The 18,691-nt window shown below is 40.2% G+C and overlaps 1 protein-coding gene across 1 annotated transcript in view; it reads right to left on the bottom strand.

Moving 5' to 3' along the window:
- Window positions 1-6,989: 6,989 nt before the first annotated feature.
- Window positions 6,990-18,691, bottom strand: part of RXFP2 (relaxin family peptide receptor 2) — a 50,476-nt gene continuing 38,774 nt past the window's right edge. The window contains exons 15-18 of the mRNA XM_035718556.2: window positions 17,042-17,271; window positions 15,758-16,168; window positions 12,509-12,727; window positions 6,990-8,179 (exon numbers count right to left, since the gene is read on the bottom strand). Coding sequence (XP_035574449.1) covers window positions 7,920-8,179; window positions 12,509-12,727; window positions 15,758-16,168; window positions 17,042-17,271 — 1,120 coding nt within the window. The 3' untranslated portion in view covers window positions 6,990-7,919. The remainder of the gene's footprint in view (window positions 8,180-12,508; window positions 12,728-15,757; window positions 16,169-17,041; window positions 17,272-18,691) is intronic.

The following is an 18,691-nucleotide window of genomic DNA, read 5'->3' on the forward strand; positions in this document are numbered from 1 at the left end:
AGGGTCCCCAAATCACCTGTCTCCACCAAACTACCTAGAAAACCTTCCAATCATCCTGAAAATCTATGAATTCGGCCTGAGAATTAAAGAGAGACCAGCTGGAATGCTACAGTGAGAAGAGTTCACGCTTCTATCAAGGTAGGAAGACGGGGAAAAAGAAGTAAAGAAACAAAGGCCTCCAAGGGGGAGGGGCCTGCGAGGAGCCGGGCTGAGGCCGGGGCGAGTGTCCCCAGGACAGGAGAGCCCCGTCCCGGAGACGCAGGAGCTGCACCGACCTTCCCGGGCGGAAAGGGGCTCGCAGGGGGTTGGAGCAGGAACCAGGAGGGCGAGGATGCCCTCGGGCTCCCGGGGACAGTAACAGGCACCTGCGCCCCGGGAGAGTGCGCCGAGCTCCCTAAGGGCTGCAGCGCGCACGGCGGGACCCGGAGCAGCTCGGGGGGCTCGGGGGCGGCTCCGCGGAGGGGGCTGCGGGGCGGGAGCAGCTTGGGGGGCTCGGGGGCGGCTCCGCGGAGGGGGCTGCGGGGCGGGAGCGCGAATCCACCAGCGCAGGCTCCGGAGCACAGGGCGCCGGGACACAGCCCAGGATCCCGCCTCCCCCGGGACAGGCAGAGGCCGGGAGGGCCCAGGACAGCGAGGACGCTCCTGCCCCAGCTGAGCAGATCAGCGGCCCCGCCCCGGAGCCTCCAGGCCCTGCAGACGGAGTTCCTGCCGGAGCTGAATCCAGGTTCCAGAGCTGCCCCGCCACTGGGGCTGTTCCTCCTGCGGCCTCACGGGGTAAACAACCCCCACTGAGCCCTGCACCAGGAGGGGGCACAGCAGCTCCCCCAAGTGCTAACACCTGAAAATCAGCACAACAGGCCCCTCCCCCAGAACACCAGCTAGACGGACAACTTCCAGGGGAAGTCAAGGGACTTAAAGTACACAGAATCAGAAGATACTCCCCTGTGGTTCTTTTTTTGTTTTTGTTTTTTTTCTGTTGTTGTTTTTTTTTTTGTTGTTTTGTTTTGTTTTGCTTTTTGATTTGTTTCCTTCCCCCACCCTTTTTTTTTCTTCTTTCTTTTTCTTTCTCTTTTTCTTCTTTTTTTTCTTTCGTTTTTTTTCTCTTCCCTTTTTTTTCTCTTTCTCTTTTCTTTCCTTCTTTCTCTCCTCTCTTTTTCTCTTTTTCCCAATACAACTTGCTTTTGGCCACTCTGCACTGAGCAAAATGACTAGAAGGAAAACCTCACCTCAAAAGAAAGAATCAGAAACAGTCCTCTCTCCCACAGAGTTACAAAAATCTGGATTACAATTCAATGTCAGAAAGCCAATTCAGAAGCACTATTATACAGCTACTGGTGGCTCTAGAAAAAAGTATAAAGGACTCAAGAGACTTCATGACTGCAGAATTTAGAGCTAATCAGGCAGAAATTAAAAATCAATTGAATGAGATGCAATCCAAACTAGAAGTCCTAACGACGAGGGTTAACGAGGTGGAAGAACGAGTGAGTGACCTAGAAGACAAGTTGATAGCAAAGAGGGAAACTGAGGAAAAAAGAGACAAACAATTAAAAGACCATGAAGATAGATTAAGGGAAATAAACGACAGCCTGAGGAAGAAAAACCTACGTTTAATTGGGGTTCCCGAGGGCGCCGAAAGGGACAGAGGGCCAGAATATGTATTTGAACAAATTCTAGCTGAAAACTTTCCTAATCTGGGAAGGGAAACAGGCATTCAGATCCAGGAAATAGAGAGATCCCCCCCCAAAATCAATAAAAACCGTTCAACACCTCGACATTTAATTGTGAAGCTTGCAAATTCCAAAGATAAGGAGAAGATCCTTAAAGCAGCAAGAGACAAGAAATCCCTGACTTTTATGGGGAGGAGTATTAGGGTAACAGCAGACCTCTCCACAGAGACCTGGCAGGCCAGAAAGGGCTGGCAGGATATATTCAGGGTCCTAAATGAGAAGAACATGCAACCAAGAATACTTTATCCAGCAAGGCTCTCATTCAAAATGGAAGGAGAGATAAAGAGCTTCCAAGACAGGCAGCAACTAAAAGAATATGTGACCTCCAAACCAGCTCTGCAAGAAATTTTAAGGGGGACTCTTAAAATTCCCCTTTAAGAAGAAGTTCAGTGGAACAGTCCACAAAAACAAAGACTGAATAGATATCATGATGACACTAAACTCATATCTCTCAATAGTAACTCTGAATGTGAACGGGCTTAATGACCCCATCAAAAGGCGCAGGGTTTCAGACTGGATAAAAAAGCAGGACCCATCTATTTGCTGTCTACAAGAGACTCATTTTAGACAGAAGGACACCTACAGCCTGAAAATAAAAGGTTGGAGAACCATTTACCATTCGAATGGTCCTCAAAAGAAAGCAGGGGTAGCCATCCTTATATCAGATAAACTAAAATTTACCCCAAAGACTGTAGTGAGAGATGAAGAGGGACACTATATCATACTTAAAGGATCTATTCAACAAGAGGACTTAACAATCCTCAATATATATGCTCCGAATGTGGGAGCTGCCAAATATATAAATCAATTATTAACCAAAGTGAAGAAATACTTAGATAATAATACACTTATACTTGGTGACTTCAATCTAGCTCTTTCTATACTCGATAGGTCTTCTATGCACAACATCTCCAAAGAAACGAGAGCTTTAAATGATACACTGGACCAGATGGATTTCACAGATATCTACAGAACTTTACATCCAAACTCAACTGAATACGCATTCTTCTCAAGCGCACATGGAACTTTCTCCAGAATAGACCACATATTGGGACACAAATCGGGTCTGAACCGATACCAAAAGATTGGGATTGTCCCCTGCATATTCTCGGACCATAATGCCTTGAAATTAGAACTAAATCACAACAAGAAGTTTGGAAGGACCTCAAACACGTGGAGGTTAAGGACCATCCTGCTGAAAGATAAAAGGGTCAACCAGGAAATTAAGGAAGAATTAAAAAGTTTCATGGAAACTAATGAGAATGAAGATACAACCGTTCAAAATCTTTGGGATGCAGCAAAAGCAGTCCTAAGGGGGAAATACATCGCAATACAAGCATCCATTCAAAAACTGGAAAGAACTCAAATACAAAAGCTAACCTTACACATAAAGGAGCTAGAGAAAAAACAGCAAATAGATCCTACACCCAAGAGAAGAAGGGAGTTAATAAAGATTCGAGCAGAACTCAACGAAATCGAGACCAGAAGAACTGTGGAACAGATCAACAGAACCAGGAGTTGGTTCTTTGAAAGAATTAATAAGATAGATAAACCATTAGCCAGCCTTATTAAAAAGAAGAGAGAGAAGACTCAAATTAATAAAATCATGAATGAGAAAGGAGAGATCACTACCAACACCAAGGAAATACAAACGATTTTAAAAACATATTATGAACAGCTATACGCCAATAAATTAGGCAATCTAGAAGAAATGGACGCATTCCTGGAAAGCCACAAACTACCAAAACTGGAACAGGAAGAAATAGAAAACCTGAACAGGCCAATAACCAGGGAGGAAATTGAAGCAGTCATCAAAAACCTCCCAAGACACAAGAGTCCAGGGCCAGACGGCTTCCCAGGGGAATTTTATCAAACGTTTAAAGAAGAAATCATACCTATTCTCCTAAAGCTGTTTGGAAAGATAGAAAGAGATGGAGTACTTCCAAATTCGTTCTATGAAGCCAGCATCACCTTAATTCCAAAGCCAGACAAAGACCCCACCAAAAAGGAGAATTACAGACCAATATCCCTGATGAACATGGATGCAAAAATTCTCAACAAGATACTGGCCAATAGGATCCAACAGTACATTAAGAAAATTATTCACCATGACCAAGTAGGATTTATCCCTGGGACACAAGGCTGGTTCAACACCCGTAAAACAATCAATGTGATTCATCATATCAGCAAGAGAAAAACCAAGAACCATATGATCCTCTCATTGGATGCAGAGAAAGCATTTGACAAAATACAGCATCCATTCCTGATCAAAACTCTTCAGAGTGTAGGGATAGAGGGAACATTCCTCGACATCTTAAACGCCATCTATGAAAAGCCCACAGCAAATATCATTCTCAATGGGGAAGCACTAGGAGCCTTTCCCCTAAGATCAGGAACAAGACAGGGATGTCCACTCTCACCACTGCTGTTCAACATAGTACTGGAAGTCCTAGCCTCAGCAATCAGACAACAAAAAGACATTAAAGGCATTCAAATTGGCAAAGAAGAAGTCAAACTCTCCCTCTTCGCCGATGACATGATACTCTACATAGAAAACCCAAAAGTCTCCACCCCAAGATTGCTAGAACTCATACAGCAATTTGGTAGCGTGGCAGGATACAAAATCAATGCCCAGAAGTCAGTGGCATTTCTATACACTAACAATGAGGCTGAAGAAAGAGAAATTAAGGAGTCAATCCCATTTACAATTGCACCCAAAAGCATAAGATACCTAGGAATAAACCTAACCAAAGATGTAAAGGATCTATACCCTCAAAACTATAGAACACTTCTGAAAGAAATTGAGGAAGACACAAAGAGATGGAAAAATATTCCATGCTCATGGATTGGCAGAATTAATATTGTGAAAATGTCAATGTTACCCAGGGCAATATACACGTTTAATGCAATCCCTATCAAAATACCATGGACTTTCTTCAGAGAGTTAGAACAAATTATTTTAAGATTTGTGTGGAATCAGAAAAGACCCCGAATAGCCAGGGGAATTTTAAAAAAGAAAACCATAGCTGGGGGCATCACAATGCCAGATTTCAGGTTGTACTACAAAGCTGTGGTCATCAAGACAGTGTGGTACTGGCACAAAAACAGACACACAGATCAGTGGAACAGAATAGAGAATCCAGAAGTGGACCCTGAACTTTATGGGCAACTAATATTCGATAAAGGAGGAAAGACTATCCATTGGAAGAAAGACAGTCTCTTCAATAAATGGTGCTGGGAAAATTGGACATCCACATGCAGAAGAATGAAACTAGACCACTCTCTTTCACCATACACAAAGATAAACTCAAAATGGATGAAAGATCTAAATGTGAGACAAGATTCCATCAAAATCCTAGAGAAGAACACAGGCAACACCCTTTTTGAACTCGGCCATAGTAACTTCTTGCAAGATACATCCACGAAGGCAAAAGAAACAAAAGCAAAAATGAACTATTGGGACTTCATCAAGATAAGAAGCTTTTGCACAGCAAGGGATACAGTCAACAAAACTCAAAGACAACCTACAGAATGGGAGAAGATATTTGCAAATGACATATCAGATAAAGGGCTAGTTTCCAAGATCTATAAAGAACTTATTAAACTCAACACCAAAGAAACAAACAATCCAATCATGAAATGGGCAAAAGACATGAACAGAAATCTCACAGAGGAAGACATAGACATGGCCAACATGCATATGAGAAAATGTTCTGCATCACTTGCCATCAGGGAAATAAAAATCAAAACTACAATGAGATACCACCTCACACCAGTGAGAATGGGGAAAATTAACAAGGCAGGAAACAACAAATGTTGGAGAGGATGCGGAGAAAAGGGAACCCTCTTACACTGTTGGTGGGAATGTGAACTGGTGCAGCCACTCTGGAAAACTGTGTGGAGGTTCCTCAAACAGTTAAAAATATACCTGCCCTACCACCCAGCAATTGCACTGTTGGGGATTTACCCCAAAGATACAGATGCAATGAAACGCCAGAACACCTGCACCCCGATGTTTCTAGCAGCAATGGCCACGATAGCCAAACTGTGGAAGGAGCCTCGGTGTCCAATGAAAGATGAATGGATAAAGAAGATGTGGTTTATGTATACAATGGAATATTACTCAGCTATTAGAAATGACAAATACCCACCATTTGCTTCAACGTGGATGGAACTGGAGGGTATTATGCTGAGTGAAGTAAGTCAGTCGGAGAAGGACAAACATTATATGTTCTCATTCATTTGGGGAATATAAATAATAGTGAAAGGGAATATAAGGGAAGGGAGAAGAAATGTGTGGGAAATATCAGAAAGGGAGACAGAACATGAAGACTCCTAACTCTGGGAAACGAACTAGGGGTGGTAGAAGGGGAGGAGGGCGGGGGGTGGGAGTGAATGGGTGACGGGCACTGGGTGTTATTCTGTATGTTAGTAAATTGAACACCAATAAAAAATAAATTAAAAAAAAATAAAAATAAAAAAAAAATAAAAAAAAATAAAAAAAAAAAAAGAATGGGAGACACGCATTTGTGCTAAGATCAAAATACCTTGGGCTCAGGGTTCTATTCTTTATTTACATTCCTGATGTTGGGAAATTTATTAGGAAATAAATCATCTGATGATTGAAGACTAGCAAAAGACATTTAGTAAAATGTCAGCAAACCTGGGAAACAAGTTGGGAAGTAACTCTTCACAATGAAGAAACAAAATGGAAGAAAGTTTGAAACTGAGGGCAGCCCACCTAATGGGGAGGAAAATTATTTGTAGAATCCTGATGGAAAGATTTCACTGATGCAAAAACAAAAACAAAAAAAAACAAAAAAAACAAACATTTCACCTGTTTAAAACATAATGGTTTTGGTCACTATTAAGCAATAACAGGTAAATTACCAGAACTGCTGTGACATTCTGGACTCTAAGATTCTTTCTTGGATGCCACTGGATAAAAGCACATAATAGGTCATCTGGAGTTCTCAGTCAGCTGCTTACATTCTACTCATGAAAGGAACTCAGAATGAAGCAATCAGTGAAGACAGTTATTGCCTCATGCTTTAGAAAAGGGGGGAAGAGAAAAATGTAAGATGTGTCTTGTTAACTGAGGTGCTGTGTTTCGTAGTATCAGGAGAAACATGGTAATAGCCAATAAAAACTCTGTAGTCTTTGTTGAACATAAAGTAATAAATGGACAAATGCAAAATACAATTTTATTTACCTGATTTTTTTCACATATAAACTTTCATGACAACAACATGTCCAGGCCTCCACAGGTACTTTTCATTTTCAGAAATCAAATCCAAACTTACTGGCCTTTTTGTTAAAAATGGTGGGAATTTTTCTAAGTAAGCAAATCGTCCCCTATTCTTAAATCCCCTTTAATACCTCTCACCTGTGTGCTCTATGAAGGCAAAATGTTCTGGCAATAGGGATACTGCTTTAAAGAAATTATAATCGAAAGATATTAAAAAATCATTTTGGCAGCTGGGGTGCCCAATTTTTCTTCATGATCTGGGCAATGTAAAGAAAAACATCTTGTTTGAGATATCAGCTCTTCTGAAATGAGACAGCAGCCAACAAGGCAAATGGTGCTAGTCTTTGTCAGTGTGACTCTCTGCTCCCATGTTGGATGTGATAGCCTTGTGTGAAGATCTGCTTTTAAAGTTTCTACTCCACTGGCCTCTGGAAGGCTGGGCTTGAGGCAGGTGAACATCTCAGAAATCCTTCGCCATCAGTACAGCAGGATGCTGATGATTTCATTTGACATTGAAAAAGCAAGGAAAGAGATGCTAGGCTTCTGTTATTATAGCCACACTGGGATTAGATGTAATGAATGTTTTTATTTGTGGACAGTGCAACTCAACTTAAAAGCAGACCATGCAATGCCAACGTGTGGGGGTTCCTTGGTAGGTTGGTAGTGTTGACTAGCTACAGACCAACTGCACATCAGCCGACTATATGTGGATTCACTAGTGCATTTCAGGAACATAAGGTGTGAGAAGAACCCATAGTTACTGTTCTTGGCACAGTTGATAAATAGTACAGCTGCCATTGGAATACCAGAAGTCATTCTGCTGTGCTATCTGTGCAGAAAGGTTTGCTGTTGGTGGAGATGAAAAGCATTGCAGATGTCATCTTCCAAATACTGTGCTTTTCTTAGAGGCAGCCCACTGAAAGTCCAGGGTTCCAAAACCATTACTAGGAAATTGGTTTCACTATACTGTCCCCGAGGGTTATTTTGTTCAAAACCCCAAGTTTAAGTGAAGAGGAGTCATCTGTCCACACAATGGATGTGGAGAGACTCTTTTTTTTAGTTTTGAAAATAGATTTCCTCCGATGTTTGTGCAGCAGCTGTTTCAACTTGTCCTTGAAAAAGCTGGTTGTGAGAGTGTAGAGGATTGGGTTCAAGGCACTGTTTACTGGAAGGAAAAAAATGACTATCCAGGAGGTGATTGTGCCTGGAGGGGGAAATGAAGCGTGGAAAATTTCATGAAGTGGAAATTTTAAACAGACACAAATAACACATAAAACTTTGTAATTAATGCTATTTGGGGAGGGCTACCTAGTTCCCTTAAGTTTTCTTTCACCTTATTGAAAATCTCTCTGTGGGAAGAGCATAGGAACTATGAATCCAACACCCTACCTTTTCTGAATTTCAGTAACTGCTTGGTAGGTTATTTTAAGGTCAAATGAGAGGAAATATATAAAAAACACTTCATAGATATAAGTTGACATGTAATTTTTTTTTGTCCTTATTGCTTTTCTTGAAAGTTAAGTAAGAAAATGAGGAAATACTTCTTAATTAATAGATCAGGGTTCAGGAAATGTCTGGTCCAGGATCAGATCTGACTTTGATCTTAACTCCACTCCTGAAGGCCTTATTGCTGCCCCCCCCCATAATCCAAACATCCTATCCAAAGTGGAGGCTGAAGATGTAAAGAGCAAATGAGAATACACCTTCCAACTTAATCAACCCTTTTGTGTGAAGCCTTACAGATACTAATTAGAATATTAAGGGAAAGATGTCACAAAAGTCCTTTGTGAGGAGAAATTTGTGATGATAGTGTCCTTTCCGAATACACCATGCACGTGGCTAGGATGAAGTGTGTTTTCCTCCTTATACACACCCTGCTTTTAGGGTCAGACACTTAGCTACGTGACTGTAGACAAATCACCTAGGCTCCCTGGACCTCAACTACCCTGTCTGTGAAAGGGGCTGATGATAACTTACTTGATCGAAGTCAGGGGGCTGGGTCAGAGTCGGCGGCTCTGCTGACGTCCCTCTTCAGCACTAATACTTGTGATTTTCCGACCCCACCACACTATGCTGCCTCTTCCCACATCTCCAAAAATGCAAACAACTCCCAGCTCAGGTGAAGAGCTGGATGGTGTCAGGCCAGGGATATATTCCTTGTCACTCTCCTTTGTCACCTTCTTTCCCCTCCCCACCCTCACAGTTTTCTTATCCTTTAGACATCTTTACTTGTTCTTCTTTGCCCTGCCTTGTTCCTTCCATCCTTTCTGTTCTTCTCTTTCTTTTCCATTTCTCCTAACTGCTTATTCTGACTTTTCCTCCTCTCTTTCCTCCTTTCCTGTTATCTCTCCCTTCTCCTTTTTTTCTATGTTTGCCTTCCTCTTTTCCCATCCCATCTTCTCTTTCTTGTCCTTATTTATTTTTTTTGAACTGGAAAGAATATGGAAGAAAAATATCTATATTTAGCATATCTTAGATTTATTAAAGTTTCATATTACTATATTACTTGTATTTAATTTTTAAAAATTAGACAATATGGACAGTGCATGATTGAAAAAAAAAAAAAAACAAAGAAAGACAGAACAAATTAAGTTGCTTTTTGTCTGTTATGTCCCCAAAGGAAATTGTGACCAGGAATGAGATTTCCCATTTAGTCTCAGGGCGACTCACACTAATTTAAGGTCAGCAGGTGAGTTCTGAAAAAGGAAAGCTAATGCTGGCTTCTCTTTCAGGCTGACCACAAATACTATCAATGACATGCCATGGTGGAGCACACCTCTGAGTTCTTAGAGAGTGGGGACATGACAGGTTTAGGTCAGTGAGTGCAGCATTTCCTACAACACACGGGAAGCCGGGCAAATAAGAAGGGGCTTAGTAAAAAATGATCAAGGCTACTCTCTTTGGTCCATTGACTAATTCAAGACAAACCTCAAAGTATTGAACTATAAATGTGCAGAGAGATTGATGTAAGAATATTTTCACAAGGCTTTTATTTTTCCTATTCCAATTTCCCTCTCACCATTAACTGAAATGTCGAAGGCTTTCCAAGGCTGATGATTACTGCTGTGGCTCTCAGATACCCTGGATCACCAGACTTCTCTTGAATCTAAATCGGACAGTGTTCTGGGCTGAATTGTGTCCCCTCAAATCCATACATTGAAGTCCTAAACCCAAGGACCTCAGAATGTGACTATTTGGAGACAGCCTTTAAAGATGTCATTAAATTAAAATAAGGCCATTAGAGTGGACTTTATTCCAATTTAACGGGTGTGCTCATAAGAAGAAGGAAACTTTCATATAGGAGAGATACTGTGGGAATATGTACAGAGGAAAAGATCATGTGAAAACATAGTGAGAAAGTGACAATCTGCAGGCCAAGGAGAGAGGCCACGGCAGAAATCTGACATTTAATTCTGGACTTCCAGCCCTTTAGAACAGTGAAAAATAAATTTCTGTTGCTTTAGCCACCCAATTTGTGTTACTCTGTTATGGCAGCTCAAGCAGAGTAATACAGAGAGAAAAAGCCTCAAGGAGTTGACAAACTCACAGAATATGAAAACTGGAAGGAATGTGAGAGGCCATATGAAAATCATCTCAGTGAGGTGAGGTGAGGTGACCTCCCTATGTTTCCTCAATTGGTCAGTCGGGGGTGGGGTGGGGGTCAGGACAGAAACCCAGGACTGCTGCCTCACTTGGTTTTTCTTCCACCACACAAGGCTGCCTCCTCCCACATCCAAAAGAAGCAAGTGCTGAAGTGGTGAAGGACATCAAAAGGCATGAAAAGAGAAGTTGGGGGGGTTGATAGGATCATCCCTTTCACACCATGTTCCACCACACTTGGACCAGCTCAGCATCTTTCATTGAAGAAGCATTTATTAAATAACATTATGTGAAAAGCACTGTGGAAAGATGAATAAGACATGGTCCCTATCATCCTGAAGCTTATCATCTGAAGGGAGAAATGAATGTATTCAAAAATAACACTGATGGAAGGCAGTTCACATGAGGCTAATAAGTGAAGTGTGAACAAAATGTAACAGACATTTGAACAACTGGGTTGGATGGGAATGGTTTGGAGAGAAGTCTGGAATGATACCATGGAAGAAGGAGTATTTGGAAAGAATTGTGAAGGATGAGAAGGGGTATTTAGTAAGCTAGAGTCTTACAGGTTGAAGATACAATCCGGGTGGAAGGAACAACTTCAGCAAAGGCAAAAAACATCAAAAAGGTGCAGAAGAAAAAAACCCCAATAATTCTAATGGGCCTGGATCACAGAATGCATGAGGGCTGGGTGGGAGGTAAACATTTCTAATACTGATCCCAATATTTGGACTTTATTCCCTGAGCAATGGTGGCCAAAGGACATTTCAGTCCTGTTGAATTTGGAATGTAAGGCTGTAAAACTTGAGCTATCCAGGAAGCTTAGTAGACTGGACAATTAATCAAGTTCCCCATCTTCATGAACTCTGCTCCTCACGTCCACCTTGGCTCTCCCCGATCCCTGGGCAATGGCATGCACATTCAGTGCACAGCCTCTGTTCTCACTGCCCAGGAGAAGTTCCTAAGTAGTCAGCCCTGATCTCTCTCTTAATCTGTACTTTCACACCTTACATGGCTCTAGAGAACATCTCTGCCTTGCTGTCAGGCAAAACTGACAGGTGAAGGGGAAGCTGTGGATGTTGTGTGTCATTTTGCAGTGAGGCATTTGATAAGGCCCTCCATGACTTTATGCACAAGCCAGAGGGACATAAACTGTTACAGCTGTTTGTTATTTGAAGATTCATGCTTTTATAAGTGCTTCTGAAGTGCCAAGCCCATGTGTGACCATGGGGTGCCAAGATGAATAAGACACAATTCCTGCCCTGGATGAAACTCCCCAAATAGAAAGTCTATTTCACTGAGAGTTGGGCCAAAGCCCTGAAGGTTCCCTTCCTAGGTCCTAGAAAGAGATTCAAGTGAAATCCTAACTCATGAAAGGTTTTTTCCTCTGGTTGAAGTAAGGGTATATGTGGGAAACCTGGCCTTTTGGGTGAAGGACTTCCACAGACTATCTGACATTTTGCAGAGTGGAGCCTAGTGTGACAACCACAGCTCAAGGACCATGAAACAGACTGGTGGTTCTTAATCAGGGGTGTGTGTCTCAGAATCACTTGAGGAAATTTTCCAAAAAGCAGTGTGTAGCCCTTTGCCCATATAGATTAAATCTAGAAGCCCAGAGTGAGACCTGGGCATGTATATTTTTATTTTTATGTGTACTCTTGGTTAAGACCCAGTATCTAGCTCAGGTAGAAATAAGACACTAAATCTTAGATTTATTTCTAGCTCCTGTTTTCTGAACATCCTTATCTGGATTGAACCACTGATCAGTTTCTTAGAATATAGATCATAAAATATTGAGGAAAATAATAGCTGTTTGTACCAAAGTCGTCGTAGGTATTGACAAAGTATTTACTATATGTAAGGCATCGTATTCTGACCTCATCAAGGGGTGTAGAATGGCACAATGCACTTGGGAATAATAGAAGGGACTGACCTGGTATTTCCACCCGGAAGAGGGAGAGAATTTTAATTACAAATACAGGAATCCAGCAGATGGCATCAGAGAACACTATAAAAAAGAAACGATTTGCAACAGCCACCTCTCTTCCAATGGGATTCCTCACTTCTGAAGTCTGCAAGGCAGTTTTTTTAATGGAACAGAACATAATAGTATAGGAAAACACAATGATGAGAAAAGCCAGCAAGTTCACACCTGTTGGGAAAAGCACAGCTCTTAACATCTCAGGTGTATAAATCGACAATAAAAATATTGTGTTACATAGATGCTCACTATGGTGCCCCTTATGCTGTACTTCCAAGAAGCATTCTTTTGTATAAGCTCGGTGGTAATCAGCTAAAAACCCTGACTCTAAGGCTTGAAGCTGGAATAAGCTAATGGAATTGGGTTTGTCAGATCAAAAAGATATTTGAAATACACAAACTCTTTATGAAGAGTTACAGAGCTCTGAAATTCAGATCTAGGTGTATCATGAGGTGGATTTTAGCTTTTTTTTAAAGCCAGAAAAAAGCTCTTTTCATTTTTTGCTCTCTGCAAATTCAGATCTTAAGGGATTACTGTAATCATATGTACATCTCAAAAAATAAACATGACCTCATTTCTTTATCTTATAAATATGAACAAGACAACCTTGGAATATCAAGAAGATAATAGCCTCAGAAACATTTCTCACTTTTTTTTTTTTGGTCCTAAGTAAAAATCATACATAAAATGAAAATTCATTCTTTTAGATAACTAACAGGAATTTAAACTATAATTCAGAACACTTTAGCCTTGTTTTAGAGAAAAAAGAAATAAGAAAAAATAAAAAATTCAATGATATGAGTTATTTTCTTAGGGTCAAATATGTTTAGATGATTCTCACTTAACATTACCATCTTATAATTTTGTTAGTCACTTTGTCATATTATGTCTATAATAAAAATCCTAAGAGTAATGATTTTATTCTTCATTGTGAACATAAAATATGCATGCAGTTTCAAAGTTGTTTAAAAAAAATGTTCTTCTGAATCTAGATTATATGTAAAAAGGGTCAGGTCTTGGGTAAAATTATATAAAGTCCTAGTGTTCTGTTGTTTTTATCCAAAACATTTCACATTCCACAAAATCTCATATAATAAAGCTGTACATTAGAATTTTATAAAATTGGTTTATGTTAAGCCTCTTGTCAGAAACTTCAGTTAAGAATAAAAGAAAATGATTGTTAAAAATGATCCTCTGGTGCAAATTATGAAAACAGGCTTGAATGGATCAAAAGTGTGTGTTCTGAAAGCACCATCGGGATTAACCATGAGAAGTTAGCAATTGGAGATAGTGGGAGAGAGGCATATGGAAACTGTAGTATTCTTGCAACTTCTCTTTAAATCTAATTCCATTCTAAAATAAAGAATTCATTTAAAAATAGTGTACTCTTATACTCTTTAAAGAGAAGAAAGGAATTTAGGACTCCTTCCCTCATAGGTTATTCACATATATATAGATGATGATGAGATATGTGTGTGTATGTGTATCCTTTTGTCTATCTGGAATACATCACAGGTGCCAAACCCATTTTAGCCTACCTTGCCCCCTTTAACTTTAAGATCCAGACACACCTAACTCGTTGGTCCCTCATCTGGGCCTGTTCCTTGGCTGTGGGCCTCTATTTCCATGTCTTTTCCTGGAATTAGATTTCACTTAGCTAATACCTCCTTAATCTTAGGGCCTAAGGATTTGGATTCATTTCTACCGGAAAGGCTTCCCTCCTGCTCAGATTGGAGCTCTAGAACATTCAGTACTCCTCCTTTATGTCATTTGTGAGTCTGTGTTGTAAGAATGTGTTTACTTGCCTTTATCTCCCTTTCTGGTGGCAGGTCTGTGAGGGCTGATCTGTTATTATCTCCAGGGCTCAAAATAATGCCTGGCCTATAGCAGGTGTTTAATAAATCCTTGATGAATCAGTGAATGTAATGTAGTATGTGTGTATGTGTGTGTGTGTGTGTGTGTGTGTGTGTGTGTGTGTATGTGTGAGGGAGGGAGCGTCTCTATAAAGTGCATCTATGCTAGAAACAGCTTACAATATCCATGAAAAAATAGCTATAGAACAGGACAGTATGTGAAGAGTATTATTAAAATGGTGCTAAGAAAGTATATTTCTCAGAAGAGAAGGAATAGATAGATAGCTGGGACTGGTGGTTAGAGCCATTTTGTGATGTGTTTTAAGTGATTTACACTTGACAATGGCAGTAGCTGGGAGTCATTGAAGGTCTTGGAGCAGAGGCAAACACAGTCTTTTCGATACTCAGGTAGTGAACAGATAAATAGGAGAGAGAAAGCCTTTGAGACAAAAGACTAGTAAGGTCCAATGTACTAAACCCTTATTTATAAGCCCTTAAGGGTTGAGATAGTGAGGCTTTAAATGAAGGTGATAGTAAGTACAGACTGGAAGAAATAGAAGGCAGAGGCATTTTTTGATGAAAAAAAAATTCTTTGAAAAAGAAAGGATGATAGAGCTTATTGACCACTTAGATGAGGGGGAAAAGGTGAGAGGAGGTAATTAAAAAGATAAAGCTGCCCTAGTTAAAGAAATGACATGGAAATCATCTAAAGATTAAGCAGGAAGGATACCTATTAGACAATAACAAAAGTTTTTTTTTCCAAACTTAGAGAACTAAACTTCTCATTCATTTTTTTTTGTTTTTTTTTTTTAGTGAGAAAGTAGATCTTCTGTTCTAAAAAATTGGGGGATTATGAAAATTGAAAAGCAAATACTTATATTAAGCACTCTTACATTGTCGGCTTTAGAGTTACATTTACCAAAGGCAACTTTCCTGCTATTTCCATTCTGATAATCTCCTGCTAGTGGGTTCCCAGAATTTTATTATTCTTATTTACTTAACTCATATCTAGATTGTAAAAAAAAAAAATGAGTTCAGATAGGGTCCCAGGCCATGGCCTAAACTAGAATTTCTCCAGCTCATAATCACAATGTGAAAATCCAGGGGTCTTACAGATAATAAGAGATCATCCAGGGATTCTGATGGGATGGTTTTGTTTCCCATACTGAATCTCTACAATAAAAGTTTAATAAAAACTATAAATACTCAGTGAGAACTTTTCTTTAAAAAAGGACACAGTCTGAAGTATAATCATTTACTTCTTGAAATGGACAAATACACCTTTGCTGAAATTTATGGTATTTCTATCAGGATTATATTGGCCCAGAAAATGCAAAATATAAATTACCTAGAAAAATTCCAAGAGAATACCCTTTGCTTCCAATGTCTTCTGTTTGGTCATAATAAAGTGGAAAACATACACCATTTTTTCCATAAAAATTGCCAAAATAATCCTCCTTCCAAAATGGAATCACAGCTATTAAAAATCCCACAATCCAGATGCAAATGAGGATGACCATGGTCTGCCATTTTCCAGGACGAATGTTACTGAAGGGAAAGACAATGGCCAGGAATTTCTCCAAAGTCAAGTATGTCAGCAGCAGGACGGACACTTCAGTAGACAGCATGGCCAGGAACCCCATGAGACGGCACTGTAAACTCTCCATCCACAGCAGCGCATACTTCTGATACTGCCCTCGGTATTTTATATCAAAAAAGCCAATGAAGAACAAATAAACACCCATCAGGCAGTCTGCACCTGTTAAAGAATCAATACAGTGTCTGTTGGTGGTTCCCAAACATCTCTGTTTTGGTTTTCTAATTAGGTATTCCTCTTCCATCCTGTATTAAATGAACTAATACAAACACCTACAGCAGTCTCTAGAAGCCAATGGAGTTCACGAAAGTTGTCCTAATTCTAAAGTACCATACTGGGTCTTTGTTTTATAATTTAAAAACAGTGGTGATGTGTGGGGGAGTATTTTTTGTGGGGAATCTATTTTTTTTGAATAATAAATTTATTTTTTATTGGTGTTCAATTTGCCAACATACAGAATAACACCCAGTGCTCATCCTGTCAAGTGCCCCCCTCAGTGCACCCCACCCCCCTCCCTCCTCCCCTTCCACCACCCCTAGTTCGTTTCCCAGAGTTAGGAGTCTTCCATGTTCTGTCTCCCTTTCTGATATTTCCTACCCATTTCTTCTCCCTTCCCCTCTATTCCCTTTCACTATTATTTATGGGGAATCTATTTTTAAAACAGTAAACAAGTATTACTTGCATAGTCAATAAAGAGAGTAATTTCCTGGGCTTGAGGAATATGGGTGCTATTGTAATTGAAGGTTAGAACTTAGTTTATAACCCACAACCTGTCTTCCATAATCTCTCTGTTGATTCACTGGCTGGCCCCCCTGTTACCCCATTTCCAATATAAAACCCCAATCGGTGGGTTCTGGATTACTGCAAATTCATTCAGTCTAAAACAGAGAGCCAAAGAGAACAGTACTTCATACTTAGAACAAAAATTGCCCACCTCACCATTTATGTTAAGTGCCATTGTTGAAGACCAGTATGAATCTAGTGCACAGGTCACAGAAGACATCCTAAACCCATTTAGATAGGAAACATACTTACAACAAAGGATTTTGATGGATGTAGCGTGAGTTGTATTTTCAGCTTTAATGAAAGATCTCATGCCAATGACAAAAAGATTTCCAAAGCAGGTTATGAAAGCTATAACCCAGACAAATATTCTGAGGATATTGTTAGCCAAGAGGTCCTCAAATGAAGAAATGCCGTCAGTCAAGGGCATACATATGCGGACATGGGGAGCATACGAGCAGTATCGAAAGTTTTTGAAATAACTAAATTCAAAGGGAAAAAAAGAGTCACTTTACAGCAATGACAGAGAAACTACAGTTGCCGTCCTATAATAGAGCTGCTGCTCTGTCAGGTAGGCAATGTCACTAGGTCTGTTTATTTTTGTTTAGTATTGATTATGCAATTATAAAATTCTTCATTAAATATTATATTACTCTAGACAATGTTCTTCTTGGAAAGGTAGAGAACCTGAAGGATGTAGAAATTTTGTGGCTTGACTGAGATGAATCAGGGGAGGAAATGAGAATGTGAAGTCTCCAGAACTCCATTTTTTCCTCATCCCATTGGATTATTCTCTAAGGCATTATAAAAAGTAAATTGTCATTGTTATACTGATCTGCAGCAAACATTTAGGGGCTTGGGTTTGGGATGTAAAGGACATAGGGTAGCTCACTGAAAACACCCCTGTCTTGGACTTCTTTTTAAGTATACTCACTTAGCCAGCCTCCTTTTCCCTGACCCTGGCAGGAAGGGAGGGTCTCTGATACTAGGAAAACTCAGTCTCCCAGGAGCTAGGAGAAGAAGCAGATTTCTTACCAGGGCCTACAAGGGCTTAAACAATTTCTACAGGCAAATATAGGTTTGCTTGTGATCAATGTATTTATTTTTATGATCTAGATGTGTGGATGCTTGACGTGTTTGTATTCGGAGATCATTTGGCTTACTGCCATTCCTCAAACCTGTGTATTTAGGGTTTTTATCTCCCCATGAAACTTATTTCATTTTTGTTCTCTTGTACTACCTCTTTTAGCTCATTTCTCTTTGTCTAATCCTTTTTTGCCATCTCCCTATTCAGTTTTGAGACTAGCAAGTTAGACCAAGTTTTACTTTGCTGGGACCTCAAAGCCGCTGGGATTGATTGGCTGCCTACATCCACCTCACCTTCCCTTCCTTGTTCATGCCACTCAGGAATATTGGCTTTATTCCATTTTTCAAACAAGTCAGGCTCACCTCTCTTCTCAGGGCAGTGCTTTTGCTATTCCCTCTGCCTGGAAGATTCTTCCCTCAGATATTGCCAGGCCTGGTCCCTCCCTCCATTCAGGCCTGCTCAGATGTCACTTCTCCCTTCTAGAAGCCATCTGTGACCTCTCTCTGTCCCTTCATATTGCTATACTTTTCTTCACAGTGTTTATTCATTATTTATTTGTTCACTTTCTGTTTCCCCAAGCTAAATGGAAGCTCCATGAGGTAGACACTTCTGTCTCCTGTTTATCCTGTGATCTCAGATCTAGAACAGTGCCTGACACATGGGAAGTACTCAAAAATACTTCCTAAATGAGCAAATAAATGATGGATAATTTCGTGCTGGATTTGTCAAGTAGAGAAATGGAGGACAACTCCTGCCCTCAAGTAACTTACAGTCTAGCTTCCTGAAATCATCTATCCTATTAAAGGAACTTGATG

This window comes from Canis lupus, chromosome 25 (genome assembly GCF_003254725.2).
Source record: "Canis lupus dingo isolate Sandy chromosome 25, ASM325472v2, whole genome shotgun sequence".
Classification (NCBI taxonomy): Eukaryota; Metazoa; Chordata; class Mammalia; order Carnivora; family Canidae; genus Canis; species Canis lupus.